Source organism: Motacilla alba, chromosome 12, assembly GCF_015832195.1.
Source record: "Motacilla alba alba isolate MOTALB_02 chromosome 12, Motacilla_alba_V1.0_pri, whole genome shotgun sequence".
NCBI lineage: Eukaryota > Metazoa > Chordata > Aves > Passeriformes > Motacillidae > Motacilla > Motacilla alba.
The window spans coordinates 16,588,197-16,608,356 of NC_052027.1; the positions used below are offsets into that span (position 1 = coordinate 16,588,197).

General features: G+C 39.0%; 1 protein-coding gene across 11 annotated transcripts in view; it reads left to right on the plus strand.

Moving 5' to 3' along the window:
* DOCK3 (dedicator of cytokinesis 3) overlaps window positions 1–20,160 on the plus strand; it is a 185,898-nt gene that overhangs the window by 55,448 nt on the left and 110,290 nt on the right. For all 11 annotated transcript variants that reach the window (XM_038149579.1, XM_038149585.1, XM_038149580.1 and 8 more), the window contains exons 6-7: window positions 5,304–5,452; window positions 13,398–13,482. In XM_038149579.1, coding sequence (XP_038005507.1) covers window positions 5,304–5,452; window positions 13,398–13,482 — 234 coding nt within the window. The remainder of the gene's footprint in view (window positions 1–5,303; window positions 5,453–13,397; window positions 13,483–20,160) is intronic.

Sequence of the window (20,160 nt, forward strand, 5' to 3'; positions counted from 1 at the left end):
CTGAAGAACTTATTTTTTCTGTCCCTCTGATTTACTGGGCTTTATTACAAACTGTAAATTGAAATGCCCTCTGTGAATACAGTAGAGAATCAATTTAGATAGATTTTTATTGGAGTAAATAATTTCTGTTTGAAGCTGAAAGCTATGAATATTCATAAGACAAAATAAATAAAATTCAAGATAATGCATCCTTATGAATAAATTGAGAACTAATAAATAGAGACTTTCAGGATAGAAGAATGAAAATAAACCTAAACTGAGATGCCTTTCTGAGTCTGTTACTTGATTTGGAAGACTTAGTTGTTTATTGGGCTTGACAATTGTAGAGGCCTTTTCCAACCTTAACATTTCTATGATCCAGTGACTCTCAGTGTTTAGTGGTGTCCTGTCAGAGAGAGGTGAGCTCAAACCCAGCCTCTTGTGGAAACCCCGGGATTCTGTCTTAACCCTTAATAAATGGACTTGGTAGTTTTAATTAGGAGAAGTTGTAATTTCTTAACTTTACTCTTGCTTGATGTTATTTTCACTTATTTGTTGTTTGTATTTTTAAACAGTTTTTAAAGTCCATTTTAGTTCTGTAATCCAAGAAGACCAGCTGTCTAGGCACATATGGAGAACTGATGAATATGTGCAAGTATTAATTGTGTTCTCAAATTGCTTTTTCTGTGGGTGTCAGTCAGGACACCTGTGTACTGTCCACATCTCCCACACAAATTTTTTGCTCTTCAATTGTTTTTTCTGTTTTTGAGATGGCTTTGTATTGACCTGTGGCCTGACCTTTACTGATCAACAGGCACTTGATGAACACTCTCTGATTTGATAGGTGATGTTTAAGGTTTGCATAGTAATAATATTACAGATTTTGAGGAAGACTAAACTATAAATATTGCAAAAATCTTTAAATTCCAACAGAGTTTTAATATTAAGTAATTTGCTTAATTAAAATCATCCTGACAAAACTGAGAAGAAAGGCAGGATTTTTGTGTTGTTTTTAGCTTTAGTATTTCCTTTCATGTGCTGATGGTGCTGCAGGCTTTAATATCTAATGTAGATACCAAAATCCATAACAAGGAGCCTGGGAAAAGCTACTCACTTGCTTTTATAAGGAAAATCATTTTTTGCGCCCTTCTCCCCCATTACAGCTTCAGGCAGTTTTATAGGAAATGTCTTAAGGGACTGCTCTTGAGAGAGGCAAAACCCTGACTGTACAGTGGTGGCGAATGAAGTCATGGTAACAAAGTGCCTATAAATAGGTCATCTGCTGTAATACACCGGTCTGTTATATATTTCCATATGATGCGGTATTTATTTAGAGAAGATGACAGAGGCAGCCGTGCTGTTTCACAAGGCCCCCGAGGGAGCGCAGGGCGGCGGGGCCTGCTTTGTGCCCGCTGTGCGGGGCCCCGGCCCCGCTGGGCTCTCGGGATCCTGTGCCGGCTGTGGGCCCGGGATGCTGTGCGGGAAGAGGCCGATCCCAGCCGCCTCCACTGGCCCAGCCCCGCTGGGGGCAGGGAGAAAGGGGAGAAACAGCCCCACAGACGCTGGAGCTGAGCAGGGGCACGTCAACAGCAATGGAGCTGGGATCCATGCTGGGATCCACATTGGGATCTGTGCGGGCAGAACCCACCCTGGCACAGGGGAAAACTGGGAGGAGGAGGAGGGAGAAGCAGGGCGGAGCTGCCATGGACTGCCCTCTCCATTCTCCTGTCATGGTGGGGAGGAAGTGATTCTGTGAAGGATGGAGGGAGTAAAGGGAAAAAACGCTGGGCTTGGGAAGGGGGTGCTTGAGGACAAGGGCTCTTTGTGTCTTTGTATCTCCCTGCTCAACTCTGTTGGAATGGCAATGAATAAATTCTCCCAGGGAGTTCTGTTTTGCTGGGGTGGTGGTTGGTGAGTGAGCTCCCTGTCTTTATTTCAGCCCACAGATATTGTCATTTCCTCCCCCTGCCCCAGCCTGTTGGAGAAGGGCAGTGGGAGAGGGGCCAAGTGGGGGAGGCTCCACACCAAACTCATCTTTTGGCTTTTGAACTCCACAGAGTTAATACAGAGTCCTTAAAAGAAAAAAAATTCTGCCAGAATTCCACTTTTTTGATGAATAGCTGCACATTTGAAGATTATCCAAACATTGATTAGCGTGACTTGTTAGTTATAATGGATCAAAGGAATACAGCACATGTTTTTGTGTCTGGGGATAGTAAAATGAGGCAACAAGACGTGTTAGAGGACTTCTGCTGCTTGTGAGGAGAGTCCCAATTCATTAAAGCCATCCAGTTCTTTGTTTGTGACTCATTTTAATTATTACCATATAAGTTCTGCATAAATGCTTATTTTTATATTCCAGATTTGCCAAATATGTTTATAAATGCACACAGCAGGTCATTCTGGATGGACTGATAAGGTGCTCCTTGCTTGGGAGCTTGTGATAAAGCCAGCTGAAAAAATGAGAGGTTAGAGATTGTAGGAAAATTACCTGTGAATGCTTACACATCAGACTAAGTTGCACATCTTTTATTTAACTACTAACAAGATGATAAAGTTTCAGGTTTATTTATGGTGCTACTCTAACTAAAATGGAAGGATTTTAATACTTAAAATTTGGGGGGGGCAGAGGGACGTGTTTCTTAAACGTGGTGTCTGGGGCCATCTCTTATAAAGGTTTTTTACACAGGAGTAGGAATCCTGAGTAACTTAGCTTAGTGTTGAATTTTGAAGGGTTTTTTTTTCATCTTGAAAGAGAGAAGTCATTAAAACGTGAGTATCTCCTTCCTTCTCTCCCATGTGAAGCTCATTAGTCCCTGGGCTCCTGTAGTGTGAAGAGGGATGTTAGAAACTGATTTTTGACTGCTTCAAATTCCCTTCTGCCTGCAAGCCTGGAATTAAACCATTTTCAACTCAGTTTTAGCTCTCCTTTCTCTCTCATGAGCTTTTTCCTTCACTGTCATGGATCTTGCATCTATGGTTCTTCGTAACAGTTTCCCTGAGATCACAGCCGCAGCTCTGCTGGCTTTCACTTTCTCTTCCTCCCTTCCTTGCCCTGGACCTTGGATTTTCTGGAAGGACACACTGTGTTTAGCTCCTTCTCAATACTTGGGCATTGAGTTTAATGCAGGTGAAACACTTGTGTTCTGTAGTCTCCTTTATTTGTATTTAAAGTAAGTACTTCTGGTACTCCTTGGCTTGTATAAAATGACTGCTTAAACCATAGAACATACTGTAATTTACCCAGCATGGTGTTCTGGACCTGACTGCTTTGATAACCTTGAACCACCATTATAGGAGTGAGAAAGTGGATCTCTTAGCAGGTTTACTTGGGAAATCTGAATATGATGGTTTGGGACCTGATTCTCTTGATAATTTCATTCCTAACTGTTTTGTTATTAAAATATACCTAATTTGCTGTTTTGATACTATCAAACTCAATTGTTTTCATTTTTTCATGTGTTTTCAAAAGTGACAGTCTTTTATTGTTCACATAAATAGCATATAAAAATGGGCATTTCCCATACCTACTGTCATTGTCAGCTTTTATAGGATTTACTTGTGACCACATTTAGTAATAAAACCTAAACAGAATTGAGTCATTTTCAGCTTATCAGCTATGCATGATTATCTTCCTTGCATAAATTTTTTCAGCCCCAGAAATTTATGTCTTTCTCTTAGGTCTGGTGTCTGTTTTTCTTTCTTTCAAGTGGGACCAAAACCAGTATTGATGCAGAGTTGAAAGATTGTGCATCTTTTCATCTCAAAATTGTTTGATAGGAACAACTGATGATGCCATCTGTGCTTAACCTGCTTCAGCAAAACAGATGTGTAATGAGGTTCAGAGAAATTAAAAAAATGCTTATCAATATGGATTGCATTGATGTCTGTTTTCCTAAGTCATGCAGATCTAGTGGTCTTATAGGAAAACAAACTCAAGTAGGTGGAAGTTCTTTTTTCATCTCAGCTATTTTTGGTAAACAAGTGAAAAACACTTGTTCTAATAATGTGTTGCAACAGAACACTTATGCTTCTCTTTGTGGATGTTCCTCTGTCAGATGTTATCTTGGTAGATGCAGGTGTCTGTCTTTAGAGGGCTTTTATAACCCACTCATGTACAAGCAGAGATGTGATCAAGGCAGTGCCAGCTGATCAAGTCTCCATGTCAGTCCATCCACTCGGTGTTTTCCCAAGTGAGATTCAAACACTTCAAGCAGAGGGAGTGGAGCTCAGCTCTTCAAAGAACAGCATCCAGCTGCATCAGGAGATCTTGTTTTCCTTCTTGGGCTCCTCTTTCATGGCACATTGGCTGTTTTAGGCAGCACTGGAGACTGACTGGATGGAGATGAGCCTCCTTAATGCACAGTCCTGACCGAGCACAGAGACAAATGGACAAATGTCCTTATTTTATCTTATGGGTGGTCTTGGTTGTTGGCCTCAAACTTTTTGGGGAATTCGCATATAGTTATTTCCCGCAGGGGAACAAAGTATCTCCACTTCTGTCTGGTTGTGGGGGATTTGGTTTTGGTGAAGAGGTTTTTTTTTTCTATAATTAAGTAATACCAGTTCTTTTGGAAAGGATTACAGTGTTAGTTGTGGAAGTTTTTATGGGTATTTTCTGTTTATTTATCTTTACTGATGGTGGTGGTGTGGGGGGTTTTATATTATCTATGGTAATTTTTCTCTTTTAAAGTAGTTTTCCTGGTGGATTTCATTATTAATTGCTTTAGTCCTTTTTAGAGTGCCAGGTAATGAGTTTTCACATACCCACCCCCCTCATACCTGGCTGAACTTTAGTAACTGGAATATCACAAATAATTTAAAAATGCGTTTTTGTTGTGGTGACTCATTGTTGCTGACTGCTCTGAGCCATTCAGTTAGCTGCTGAGAGCAGTAAACTTTTTTACCTCTATCACTTTAAATTAAAATTTTACATTTACTGTATGATTGGAATAAGTGATTCCTGCTGTGCCTAATGAATCCTCTCATTTAGCGTTAGGTTCCATCAGAAAATGGGCCTCTTAGCAGATTGAGCCTAAACCACAGAAATTAGACATTATTTAGTATGAATTGCATCAGTTAACACTATTTTTTGATGTAAATATTTTAAGGCTCACAAAAACTGGATTGATGTTCCTCTAGGGTAATTAAATTAAAATTGGGTACATTATTAATCTCTCTCTTTCTCTCTCTCTTTCTCACACTTTCTCTTTCCAAACTTATTCTCTCCCCTCTCTTTCTTTCCCCTGCTTTTTCCCCCTCCTTTCCTCTTTCCTTTTTCTCTCTCCCTCCTCCCCCCTCCTCCCAAAAATGTGCCTTCACAGAAACATAAGGTAGATCTTTTCTACAAACTGCGGCATGTGATGAATGAGCTCATTGACCTCCGCAGGCAGCTGCTCTCGGGGCACCTGACACAGGATCAGGTGCGAGAGGTCAAGAGACACCTCACAGTGAGGCTGGACTGGGGCAATGAGTAAGTACTGGCTCCTGTTTCTTCTCATTCTTCTCAACTGTTATTAACAAAAAAACCCTACTCAACGTTTTCTTTCCAATAGCATTTGTGCCCAGGGAGAACTTGGGATTATTTGAAAATCAAGTATAACTTTTTCCTGAATGTATTGCCTTCTACAGGGAGTTTTGCTCTTGGTGTGAAATGAGCTGTTTACCAGTAGGCCTTTCCAAGGGCTCCCTGCACTTATAAAAGGATTAGGTCACTTCACTTCCTTGGTATCAACCTAGAGAATATTAGGCCTGGGATGATGTGTTCAGAGGTACTTGAAATACATTTTTCTTCCATTGAGAAAGTATTTTAATGGTTGGTGCAAAAAGTAGAGAATGTCGCAGTTAACCAGGGACATGGGAGATGAGGCTGTGATATTTAGACTTTTTGTGTCTTGACGCTTCTCAGGGGTTTAGTTTCCTTGGACAGGTCCGTGGTGATTTTGTGGAGAGGTTCTTTTAAAGGCAAAGACAACTGCCATTCATTCACACAGAAATGATAATAAATTGACGTTAGACAAAAACCAGCCCTTGGCCAGACTTGTGTGTTCTGGGATATGGATCAGACAGGTAGGTTGTGCATGGCACACGTGCCACTCACTCTCAGACAGACAGAGAATTTCCCACTGGGAATGGAATTAGTGCTAATGAGCATGTGGCAGTGGGGAGGAGTCCTGTAAGTTGACAGCTAAGGAGAAAATCCCAATGTTTTTCATTAGGCTATGTTTGATTCCATTCCTTGGTCACCTCCCTCAAAACCCCCTCTGAGGAACATACCTGAACACCCTGATAAAGGTTTAGCAGCCCCTTTGCTGCATTTCATTTCTCTCTTGTTGAAAGAAAGCTCTGAAGGACATAGACCAATAGATTGCATCAAGTCTTTCTGCAGTGCAGAATTACAGATATTTTCTATTCTTATTCCCAGTAAATGGGAACCAAGAGATTGTTTTTGAGCATTATGCCTGCCTGATTTTAGTCAGAGTTTGTGGATCAAATTAGCAGCAGGAAGCTGCAAAAATGCTGTGAGAAAAAAAAAGATGAGGAGAGTGGAGAGCAATGCAGCACTGAAGAGAATAGGTTGTTCCATGAGGTGCCTATAGACCTTTTTTGATTTAAAACCATTAAATAGGAATGTAATTCAAACTATAAAGGTAAATCTAATGCATGACAATTATGGAGAAGCCTCAGTGAAATCAGTAAATATGTTCAGGATTATGTTCATCTACTCAGGATGCTTGTTTAGGAAAAAAAATTCTTTCTTACTTACAGGTATTGGACTCCCTAGAGAAAGAGATGCATGCTATCAGAGATACATGCAGTATTTAAATGTAAATGTCTGGGACTTTGGGGGTGTTTCTGCAGCATCGCTCTTTTACACAGAATTTCTCGAAGAGTTCTGCCACTTTCTTCTATTCCCCTGTCTGAGGTTTATCACAAAACTTACAACCACCTGTGTTAATCTGCTAAAAACATTAATGACTTTCACAGACATATGCACATAGTACTGCCCTTTCACAAGTATTATAATAATGTTAATTGCTGTTCTGTCATACTTGAGATTTGCAAATAAAAGGAATTAAAACCATTGTTATTAATGTGCATTGATGTTGTCTGAGAAGATTGAGTTCCCTGCAGTTTGAGCAGGGCTTTAATTACCCAAGACAGCACAATGTAACAGGAGATATTCCATTGCCAAGCAGCTTTCAGGAAATATTAATCTCACACATCTAATATGTACCATGTTTGCTTATTTAGTGAGAGACTCTTTTTATCCTGACCTTGATCATCAATGAATTGTATTATTTGGGAAGGAGTGATGCAAACATGAAACTCATACTTCTTGTCATCACCAATTACTATTTTTTTTCACTTTGTTAAACTGGTATAATTTTCCCTTAAATAAACTGGCAGTGACTCTGGAAGTCATCCCTTGTGTCCTGGTAGGAGCTGGTGGAAATCAAGGGACAGATACCCTCCTTGAATGAATTGACCTTGATTGCTTTTTTTTTGAGCTACAGATTGCTTTTTTTTTTTTGTGAAAGAACTCATTTAGACTGTTTTCAAACCTTCTATTTGCTTTGTTTTGTCTGCTTGCTGCAAATACTAAGAAGTTTTGCTCTGTGGTTTGGCCTAATAAAATGTGAGAATATTATTTTACAATAATTGCTGCTAAACCCCTGTATTGTGGCTAATCATTTTTTAACACAATGCTGATTGCCCCTTGCTATAGCCATTCCATTTTCTGTCTCCCCTGTACAAAAGAAGGGTCCTGGACTCATCCTTTTTTCATTCATTCATTCCTGCTTTCTTCCTTGTTCCACTTACCCCCAGGTAGCTTAGGTTTGTACACATGCAGGGCTGATATTGCTGCTACAGAGGTTTTTGTGTTTCCCAAACAGAATTTGGTACCTTCAGATGAGCACCTTGCTGGTTTTAGACTTGCACCTTTAAGCATCTCTGTGTATTTTTGCAGAGCCAAAATCTTATCTGCTGTTTTCTTTCCTGATTACCTTGCTGGGTTTTATACAGAATATTGCAAATACTTCTGCTTTCTAGCAATGTTTCACTCTGATACAATTGGCCATAATATTGATCTATGGAAGTCTGAAATGCTATTGGAAGTGTCCAATGGTCTGTGAATAACAAGGAAAAAGTTGTAAAGCATGAAACAAATGTTATAAAGCTGAAGTGTGCTGTTTATCATCTCATTTAAGTCAATTATAAAGTTGAATCTTCGGTTCTTCATCTCATTTTCTATCATGTTTCAAATAAAATAGATACTTGATTTTGAAATTTTTGTTTAGATTTTTGCTTCTACATGAATGGATAAGTCTTTCAACTTTTACTCTTGCTTAGAATGGGAAACCAGAATGCAGCTTTTTAGCTGATGAAGAGCTGTTTCATTGTGGAGACTTTTGCATCAAAGCCAGATGAAGGAATCTGCCTGACAGAGCTTCTATTTGAAATGTGAATCCTCTGCTTCTGCTTCAGTGCCAAAAGCTAATTGCAGCAGTATGTGCAATACCTTGTGTGCCAGAAAGGCAGATGAAGCTTTCTTCAAAGTAATTCAACTTGAAAATCAGAGGTCATCTCACCTGATCTTCAGGACTGATTCTTTCAGATTAATGTAGCATCTGTCAGGAGATTACCAGAAAGCATCCAGGTCTCCTTGCATACTCAGGAAAGACACTTCCTTCCTTATAAATGTGGAATATATATTCCATGTTTTGGGTCAGAAACAGAGTAAGGAGGGGGAGCCACCAATACCTTGATATTTTTGACAGATAAAAGCCATAAACAAGATGAGTTTTGTAGGCTTTTATTACTTTTTAGTCAAAGGTTATTCTTTTCTCCCATAAAACGTTATTAAAATCATTGCATTAAAAGAAATTTTCCAAATAGTTGCCATAAATTCTGCACAGAAAGATCCACAGGTAGCCAGAAGGTAAAAATGACTGTTTAAAAAGAAAAACAAAGGGCAAAATATTAGTAATATATCTTTTACACTGTCATACAAAGAAAATGAAACACACTTTAAGGTCATGGTTTTTCTCCTGCCTCAGAATTGCAGTTGGAAGCCTGTAGCAGCTGGTTAGTACCTACTAACTACTGACATCCATAATTGTGGCGGGCAGGAATTGTGTGATCTAGTGAAGTCAGCACAGTCTTGAATTTTAAAAAGCCCTAAATTTCAGTGCTCATACTCTTAGGTTATTCTGGGGCTTGGATTGATTTATCCTCCTGTCATATTTTCTTGACATAAAAGGAATAAGAATGACTTTTTGGTGGTATTGTAACAATTAGCTTAAAGTTAGTAAAATGCATCTGGAGATAAGAATTAAAAATACAGATGATACCTGTTTGGAGAATTAAAGGCAGTTTTATTGCAGTAGCTGTCATTACATCAAAGGAGATCAAAATAGGAATGACCAACTTAAATAACCATGAAGAAATGCCTTGAAGAATTGCAGGAAGAGCAGCTGCCATTTCTGTCTGAATGTGCAGCATCTTTCCCTCTCCTGAATATGCTTGGAGTAATGATTGAGTTGGGATTAAAGGTGTAAGGAACTTTGCTGAAAGTCAAAATTGAGGAAAGTCAAAATTTGAGGAAAACCTGAATAACCTCTCCCTGTAGCCTGATACTGCCATGCTCAGAAGTATTTGCTACAATTCCCTTTTATCAGTTCCTAACTAAAATTATTTACCTTCATCTCATCATCTTCAGTTTAAGAAATAATTTCCCGTGTAGCATTACATCAGTACTTTACTAATTTCCTTGTAGATTGCAGCCCCTGCAGTTTTTTGTATAACTTAACTTAATTCTGTCAAAGAAAACTATTGGGTTGTATTAGCAGAGTCTCATTTTGGCAAACATGCTTTTTTCATGTATTCAATCTTCTGTGGATTTCTGTATTGTATTTCCTTCAAAGTCTGTTTTAAAGTCTGTATGTAGTTTATGTGAATCACTGCTGGCATCATTTTCTTTTCCTTCACCATCTTTATTTGTGTGAGAGAAATACAAATTATATTTCAGCTTTGATGTACTAAGAGGGGGAATAAAAGAAGTAGTGGTGACTGCAAAATTAAAGCTGAGAAGGGTGAGCTAAAGTGAATGTTGTTGGAGCAAAGAGGATGAGATCTTGCACCCTCCAGGGATGTGATGAGCTCTCCCAATCTGTTCTTCAAGACTGAGTTTGCATCTGAAAGGTTTTTGGTTTTTTTACATCAAATGGCATATTTCTTCAAGGTTGTTTTAGGAAGAGTTGTGCTGACTTGTGGTTTTATGAATTCTGAATGGTGTAGTGTTTGTATTGTAAATAAGTGAACATACTAGAAATTAGGACTATTCCTCAAAATTACCATTAAACCCAAGTTGATTTTTTCTAGAAGCCCAGGTGACCTTGAGTTGTGTGTTCATCCCTTTCACTATTAAAAAGCCCTGTATTTTTTGTCAGTTGGCTTGATTTCATATTACTTGAGAGAAAATTATCTAGAGATTTTAGGTGGTGGATTTTTAACATTTTTATCCCCCAAAGAAAGGAAACTCATGAAGACTTTTATGTAGATGAGGAAGAATGTCTAAATGCCAGCTGGAGGAATCCCAAACAGATGCAATCAAGAGGTAATTGATAGGCTTGGGGATATTTTGTAGGTATACTTGGGAAATGTTTTTGAAGGGCAGTTCAGTGGGAAGGCAGAATAAAAAAGCACAAGAATTTGCTTGTAAAAGGAAGTATTGTGGAGACAGGAACTGTCAAATAAACAAACCAGCACATTATGTAATTTTTATGCATGCTCTGTTTTGGAGAAATACTGCCTGGCAGCTGGGGCTCTTCTATTCTCCCAGTGTTTGATAATAGAGAGGGAAAGTGGGCCACTGACTGGCATTGCCATCTCAAGCATTATGTTGTCAGTCCTTCACAGGCAAAAAATAATTGATACAAATTGAGTGTACAAACCTGAACTTCCACCTGCACAGTAAATGGCTGCGTGTTTGTGCTCCAGCCAAGACACCCTTATTTGCTGGGAGCAAGTGTTGTGCAGGATTAACATAGTATTAGAGAATGAGAATCTTCTGGGCTGAAAATCCATGGTGTTAAGGGATTTAACTAAAAATAGGGTATTAGATAAGTTTCACAGGGATGCTGCTGCAGTTGTGTTGAACATTATTAAGCAGAAGGTAATACTTTTGTCATGTTCTGAGTAATGAGTGCAGGCACTGCTTCACCCCAGCTCTCCAGAGAGCTGAGATGATGTGAACAGAACCTTGTCAGGCTGGGATTGGCTCGGCCAGGTTTTCCTGGGGAACTGTAATAGAGCTCTGTGACTGCCCTGGAACTGCAGTGCACACACAATGGCTTTGATAATGTCAGTAGGGAATAATCTGTTCATGTCTGTGTGCTGAGGGGAAATCCCTTTATCAATGTACTTTAGGGGTGGGAGTGTGCACACATGTGAATGACAGGGTGTTTTGGAGGTTGTTTAGGTACTCACATTCAGGAAAGCTTCTGTGAATGAATTTGATGAGCATTAACATTAAAAAAAAAACCCTTTGCAGTGATCTCTGACTGATTTTACCTTTTTTTTGTGTTATTTTTTGACTTTCTGTGATAAGTAGGCTCAACTGGCAGCTGCAGGTAAGGATTACCTAGTGTGTCCTTATTTTAATCTTTTTCATTTGGTAAATAGATGCAGTCATTTTCATCGTTGCAGCTGCAGTTTTCAGATACTGGTCCTGGGCCACAGATAACTCGTGTTTGATAGGTTTAATCAAAACAAAGTGTGAAACCATGACTTTCACAATGTAGCATTAGAATTTAGAATTTGGTATTTGACATGAAACTGCATTGGAGAAGGAAAGCTATTCCCTTTTTTCCATTGAAAATATAATTGATTTGAGCAAAGAACTGAGAACATGGAAATTCCAGTTGGTCAGTAGGGGATTTCAGTGACCATACAGTGCTGCCAGGGCAAGTGAACAGGGCTGAGCTGTGTTTTGGAGATGTGATGGTTTAGGGATATAAATGAAGAAGGAAAACCTGCTTAGGCAAAGATTCAAAAAAAAAAAAAAAAAAAAAAGAATTATGGAGTTTGGAAACTTCTGGGTAATGTTTAAAAGCACCTTGGTGAGCAAAGGGGTAGCTGAACTTCCTCCAACCACTGCTTCTCCCCAGCTGTTGTTTTAAGCCAATTGCTCAGAAAGAGACACTGGATTGCCTGGAGCCTTCTGTTATTGCTCCACACAATTACTCTACAGTACCAGAGAGGTTTTTCTCAATAAAATTTTTCATTTGCCATCAGGAACAAGTCTGTGCAGAATGTTTCCCTCTCTGATTACAAAATTAAATTGGCTTCTGCTTTGTTTTTATAGTTTGTGACAGGAGTGCCACAGTAAGTCGTGAGGGCACCTCTTCTGTTTGTTTTTTTTCTTTAAGACTGTTAAAAATTTCAACATAAAATGTCTGGAAGTGAAGTATCGAAGTTATATAAGGCAAAAAGCAGGAAAATGGTTAATTCATGTGTTGGGTTTTTAAAAAATATACTCCTAATACGTGTTTAGTATAGCTTTTTGCTGTAATACTCAGAACTCTTTGTGCCTCAGAAACTGAAGATCTGTGGAGCAAAACTTGGGGTTTGTCACCTTCAAGGTTGTCTTGTTCTGCAGTCTACAGTTATTAATTAGTCATTAACAGTTTGCATTTATTTGTCTGGATAAAGAATGTCTTATTCTGTGTGCTACTCCTGTGAAGCTGTGACCTGAACTGCCTTCTCTACAGCTGAATTCCTTTACTTGTCATCTTTGTACTGGTATTTTTTTTATCAGTTTATATATTTGATTTTAGCCAAAATATTAATTCTGTTCAGAATAATTAAAACCATTTTGTGTGTGTTACAAATATAGATTAACATTATTATTATTATTGCAGTTATTGTTTATTACTAACAAAAATTACTGTGTTTATATGGGGGTGAAGTTTTATGAACACCAAGAATATCAAAGCAGCTTCTCAAGGCTTGGAATCTGTTGGCACATTTGGACAGGACTATAAATGGAACTTTTTCATTATGTAATGAAGGATCTTACTCAAATACTTCAGCAGCAAACAGAATATGAACTTTATTTGCCTGCTACATTTCCATGTACAAAATTACCTTGTTTTGAGTACTGCACCAACATATTGGCCAAAAGCTTCCCCTGCATTAATTGCCAGAGCTCCGCTGACTTGGGGGAGCAAAAAGTAACAAGTTTGTAGAGGGATTTTTTGATATTTGCATTAAATTGTCTTTACAATTGTTTTATGGTTAACAATTACAGTAAGACTGGAATTTCTGTGTCCCTGCCCTGGAGGAGGCACATGCAGGAGGTGCTGGTGACCATTCATGTGCCACGCTGACACTGCTCCTTCCTTCTCTTGCAGACATTTGGGCCTTGACTTAGTTCCACGGAAGGACTTTGAGGTTGTGGATTCAGATCAGATCAGTGTTTCAGACCTTTATAAAATGGTAAGAAATTCCCTGGGAGATTGCTCTGAGTTTTCTCTGTGGGAGGGAAAGAATGGAAAATGTTTTTATTCTTCACTCTTATGTGTTTTCTTGTTTCCAATGATGTTGTAAGTTAAATGTCTTCTTCATTTGCACCCTGACCACCACAACAGTGTCTCTCCTACCCTAAGCAGTGGCATGCTTTGATACACTTTTATTTCAATTTACAAAGTAACGTGCTCTTAACTCTTGGAAGGTTCTGAGTCCAGAAGGTCTGTGAGAGCCATTATTCGATTCTTTGAGCAGATGTGCAGGTGAAGAATAGCTAAGTGGAAAGTCTGGGTTTGTGGTTGCATAGATAATAAACGTCTTTGCCCTGTTGCAAAGATGTTTTGAGCTCACAAAAGAAGGGGAGAGAGGAGGGAGACCAGTGCATAAGTTAGTTTAAGCAAAACTAATCCTTGAACATTAAGGCTGTCCCTGTTGTATGTGAGTGCTCCTTAGGAAGCATGGAGTGCATTTGAATAAGAATATTTGGATTTTCAGGTGAAGTAGTATAATTCCTTCACTGGAATGAGTTCCAAATGCTGTCATTATTAGTCACTTGTACAGTCCTGTTTGTACATAATGAAGTTGAAGTTGTTTTGGAAATGTGAATTGTGCCATTAGTGAGCTGTAAAGCCACTGATGCATTTTACAACTTAACTGTGTTTGGATTCTCTGTTAGTAGGACTAATACATACAATTTTGGTTTGGATTGTGATGTAACTGTAGAGGGAGAAACAACATGTATAATTCAGGAAAGTAAATGAAAACCCTTCCTCAGATGCTGTTTTATCTACAAAAAAAAGACAAATAAAAAGCCCGCAGCAATTATTTTGTACAATTTCTTCATTTACTGTCTTCTGAAGAAAATGGTTGTTTTCCACATAATCTTGTTAGAGTGTTGCTCACTTCTAGGAAGCTTTTAATTTCCTGGTTTAAAACAGTTTTGACTTTCAGCTATTTAAGATGAGGGGCAGAGAGGTTTGGTTGCAAGATGTGACTTTTCCTTAAACCAAGGGCATGTTTTGTAAACAAGCTGGGTGCTGTTGCTGGTTTGGATTATTTGCATTGTATAATAGTGGATTTCATGGAAAGAAGTAAGAATTATTGCATAAGAAATATGAAAGTACACCAGTTTGTAGTGCTAATTTTTAAAGTTTGTTCCTAATTTGCCATGGTCTGAGGAGAGTTTAGTGCCAGTACAGCAGAGTTTTCCTTCAGCACAGCCTGGAAATAACTTGGTAGCAAATTCCATCAGTGAAGACTCAGGGTGTGAGATTAGTTGCTAACTGAGGATTGGTTGATTACTCTGAGGTTTATTCTGCACATTTTTTTTACTCTGAATACTTGGAATATTGCAAATAGGCAATATTTATTGCCAGAGCAGCCTGATTATGTCACCCCTTAGTCCTGTGACTGTCTCTGTGCTGCTCCATCCTGGGCAGGGCTCAGGGACAGCACCATTACTCACTTCACACTTCACTGCTGCTGGAGTCTGTAGATGCAAGAGGACAGTGCTGTCTAATCACATCTCTTCACAGTCAGGAGGCAATTTCAGGAACCAAAGCAGCTGAAAACCTGTTACTTTTTTTAACTTAATTTTGGTAAAAAATGAAGGAAAGGTGTGTTGGTGACTTAGGTTGTTTTAGGGTTATTTTTAATGTGGTTCAGGGTTTGTTTTTATTACACAACAAAAACCCAGGGAGAGAATCCTCCTTACTTATGACAAAATACTTTATGGATTCTCAAATGAGCAGTGAGGTTTTACACTGTAAAATAATCTTGCAGGAATAGTTATGAGAGCCAAATTACTTTCTTATATTTTCAGGACTGTAGGATGTTAAATGTAACATAGAAAACACTTGTTAGCAGAGCAGTGGGTGAGGTAACACATCAGACTTTTCTCTCTGTGACAGCAGAGATTCAACACTTTTTACTCAGTCATTAGACCCAGTACTGCTCTTCTTGATAAATTGTAAGTTGTTACATTTGAGCCTCTCTTTTAGCTCTCATGTTTCATTGCTAAGTGTGTTTGTGACTGCTGGGTGATGCTGTATTCATCTCTTTGGCAGAGCTATTGTGCTCTGAGGCCTTGCACATCCTGCTTCTCCATGTTACTCATTCTGAAGCTAAATGCCAGTGGCTGCAGGATGCACAGCACTTGTCAGGAATTGTTGCTTTGCTCCTGAAGGAAAGTAAATTGCCCTTTCCCTATGACAATGTTTGTGACTTTAACCAATATGACAGAACACTTTTTTAAAATACATATTACTTTTGAATGGTGGGAAAATATGTTCTCAGAATTCTGCCACAGAGCTCAGTGCTGGAGTTGCCTCTGGATTGAAGTTGTCATTTAGGAACACAAAGTCCTGCAGGATGTCAGGAACACTTGGATGGCACATTTTAGTGGAAGGGTTACAAGACACAAATGTCTGAAGTCATTTCACAAATCAGAAATGTTCAAAGCTGGTGATTAATTATGTTTAGCTTTTCTATAAGGTTATAGAAGTGGGTATGTGTCTCCAGGACAAGTTCAGGAGGTGCATGAAAGGCACAGCTGTTGGCTGTGTAACTGTTGCAGCTTAGGCATTTCTTGCAACTGTGTGAGAGAAATGCCGTGAGTTCACCAGAGTTCCTCTTTAAAAAAACAGAGTTCCTAAATAAATAATTTCAAATTAATGCTGCCATCACCTTGTAACTATTTATTCTTTATTCAAATGGTAAATGTGATTGGTAAGATGGAATAGTCAAGAAAATAAGAATTCAGTTACCCAAAACTCTTCTAGATAAGGAGAACAACTGGGGACAAACTGGACAGAAGATCATGAAATCTTTGTTGATTTTCTTTTTTGATTTTCTTGGTTGTTCTTTGTAAAACAAAGCAGATTGACAGAGAACAGGTTTGTGTATGTTGGGTTCTAAAGCCCAGTAAAAAGTCAGATGAGAATATGAAGACAGAAAGCAGTTTAAAACTGATTTGGGAATGATGGGATTCACTCACCAGGCATTGGAAGAGAAGGAATGAGGAAGAACAACACTGAAAACTGATATTGGTTGATAAGAGAAAGAGGTTTGATGAGAAAGTGGAGGTGAGGGGAATTGATAGTTCTTTCAATAAATTAGGAACAAAACCACAAGATGCTCACTAACAGGCCAAGTTGGATAAATTCAAAATTCTTCATTTCCTCCAGGCATTAAAGTGAAAGGGAAATTGAGATTACTGAGCACCAGTTTACAAGAACAGAGTTATAGAGAAGTATAACAGAATAGCACAAGTGGGTAAATAGAAAAATTAGAAAGGCAATGCACAAATTCAAATATAACGACCAAATATGGTCAATTGTATCAAGAAACAGTTTCATATAAATAACCTGGTACTTTATACTGGGAAAAACCAACTGGCACATGATGCAAGAAAATAACATGGCACTTAATGTTCTTCTTGCTCCCCTGAACTCTGGCAAGGTGGTAACTTTCTCAAGAGGTTTTCAGTTGCAGAGGATTTGGAGCTATGTACATTTCAGTTGGGATCTTTGGAGAAGCCATATCAGACATGTTAGTGATAATCATTGAGAAGATGGATAAGGTTCCAGAACACCAGCAAAGGGCAAGCCAGTTTCTCATCTTAAGAACAGGTGATGGAGGAGGAGCTGGTAATTTTTCTCTCCCTGTAACAAATGCTGGAAAATAATAATAAAAGAAAATAAGAATAACTTGCAGCAAGGACATGAGTAATGGCGAGTGTGATTTGTCCAGAATAAGCAATTTTTAAAAGTTCCAGAACATAGATAAGTCTAGTGGATAGAGGAGAAGCAGCTGATGCCATATTTAAATTTTGGTAAAGGTTTTAAATGTTTGTTTTAATTTAAATTCTCCAAAGGTCATTAGTTCTAGATGAAATTACTGTAATGTAAACAAAGAGCTAATTAGAAAACGCATGCCAAAAAAAAAAAAAAAAAGAGAAAAAGAATAGTTGTCAATAATTTGATTAAATAGGAAGAGGGATGAATTAGCTGAATTTCTTGGGGCCATCCTCCATTTTGTAATACTTTTAAGTTTAATTAAGGACTAGTCTGCTTACTAAATATACAAAATCCACAAAGTTGGAAATGGTATTCCTGATTCTTTCAGTGGAGGAAAGGATCAGAATTCCAAATAATAGAAAGAAATTTAAGAAATTGTGTGAAAACTGTAGCATACCGGGGAGAATCATAAATGTCAGGTTTTAACTCCTGCAGTCAGTTGTTGGCTCTGAAGTGCAGATTGGGACACTACAAGCTTAGATGGGTTTGTAGACAAGATTTGAGGTTATAATGGAATCACAAGCTGAATTAATTAATCTTTTCATCCTAATGATGGATAAGAAAAGAATCAATAGGCCTAGGTTACAATAGCAAGGAATAAATTTAGGCATCAGAAAACACTTTGATGAGGAGAGATATACTGAACATTGTATCTGTTTAAGTTTGCACAACCCTTGCAGACAACAATCTTTTGGGAAAAATAAAGGTAAAACTGATTATTTTTTAAATTTTATTTTTAAGAATGAAGATGGACAGTTTCTTAACAGTCCTCTATTTTTATATCACTTTGGAAGGCTTATCAGGTTGGAAGGGGCCTCAGGGAGGTCTAGGCAAACTTTCTGCTCTCAATGCAAGGTCAATACTGAATTCAGACCAGGCTGCTCAGTGCTTTGTCCAGTTGGATGTTGAAATTCTTCAAAGGAAAGGATTGCATGTTTAATGGCTGCCCTGATGGAGTTACATTTTGCCTTGTAGGAGCCCTGGAATATCCCATGTTGTAGTTGATGACCACAGTATTTTGGCCAATGTGCTGTGCAGCTCTGTGGAGAGCCTGGCTGCCTCTTTGTGCTTGGAACTTCATGGTTCCAGGAAGGCTGCCACACCTACAAACCTCCTCTTCTCCAGACTCAAAATGCTGCATTCCCTGCATCCTCCTCAAACACCTTGTGCTGCCTCACTGGCCTTTGCTGAATGCAGTACTTCAGCTGTAGTTTACTCAGTGCTGAGGAAAAATGAATTAATGTTATTCTCAGTCTACTGGCTCCATTCCTAGTAACAGAAACAGTGAATTGTTAAAAGTCCCCGCTGCCTGAGTGCTCCCCTGACTTTTTTTTTTTTTGACTTGCTGTAGTAGGACCCTGCCAGTCTGCTGCCCCCAGTTTAGGATCATCTGGGAATTTAAGACCACATAGGTCTCAGGACAGACTCCTGAAAAATACACACCATCAGCCACTACCTTTGGAGCCTGAAAATCCTACTGTTTGTTGGATTTTTTAAATCAAATAATGGGTCTGCCCATGAAGGTGTAAGTTTGTAGCTTGGGTGTAGGAATGCTGTGGGAGACTGTGCTGAGGGCCTTGCTGAGCTGGGGAGACTCAGCAGCCACTAATCTTCCCTCATCTACTGATTTGGTTATTTTACCTCAAGGGAATCACTTGATCCCTGTGTACCCCTGATAAATCCGTACCCCTGCATAATGTACCCCTGATAAATCCGTGTTGGTTATTTTCAGTCACCCTCCCATCCAAGTACCCAAAAATGGCATGGACCCTCTGGGCACTTTGCCTGGCCAGAGGCAAGGGCACATAAATTAATTCAGTCAGTGATTGCATTGTTATAACGTGGTCCTGAAGCATGAAAGCAGAGAGTTAGTCAAATCTAATCTTTTGGTTGTGGAAAAATTTAAAACCTGAGGTTTTTACCACTTATGGTCATAGATTTACATCAGTGTACACTCAGTAAGCAGCAGTGTTTGCTGACGAATCTCTTCAGACCACCTCTCATATTTGTGTTGCCTGAGTGTCTCACTTTCTTGCTTGGATTTAGAGATTAATTTAATCAAAAGAAGTCAAGACACTTTGAATACCTTAAATAACTGGTCTTTTCTATTCCAGCTGATTCTGAGTGGTTGCAGGTGACAAAAAGATGAATAGGCAACTCAGCCAACTTGAAGGCTTTTAGCATTCAGAAGATGATACAATTCTTAGACAAACAATGGAGCTGGAGATCATTCTTTTTCTACTGAGAGTGTGAAAGAGGACATTTTTATAACTGCGAATGTAAACAGATGTCAAAATATGCCATTTAGAATCACAGAATTGTTTAGGTTGGAGGAGACCTTTAAGATCATTGAGCTCAATCATTCCCCCAGCACTGCCACGGCCCCACCAGCCCCTGTCCCCAAGTCCACCACTGCCCTGGGCAGCCTATTCTGGTGCTTGACAATGCTTTGGGTGACAAAATTTTCTCTAATAGCTGATCCAGTAGTGAGGGGCCCAAAACGGAACACAGGATTTGAACTGTGGCATCAGCTGTGTCAAATCCAGGGGCACCCTTGGCCAGCTGGGCCCGCTGCTGCTGAGGGATTGAAAGGGGCTCAGTGAGCGCTTCTGCCAGCTCCCTTGGGACCTCCTTGGCTGGTTCTCACTATGAGCAGTATCTCTCCTTTTGTGGTAGAAAGTCTTATTAGTGTTCTGTGTGAAAGACAGCGTTGTAGTTTAAGAGTATTGCCAGATACATTTTGTGGACAATCTTCTGCTTTCCCCTCCTTTGAAGCGTGATGTTTGTCAACAGATCTGCTGATTCTGATACAGAGTGTAAATGTTTGGTCAGAATGAGATGCTGGGTTTGT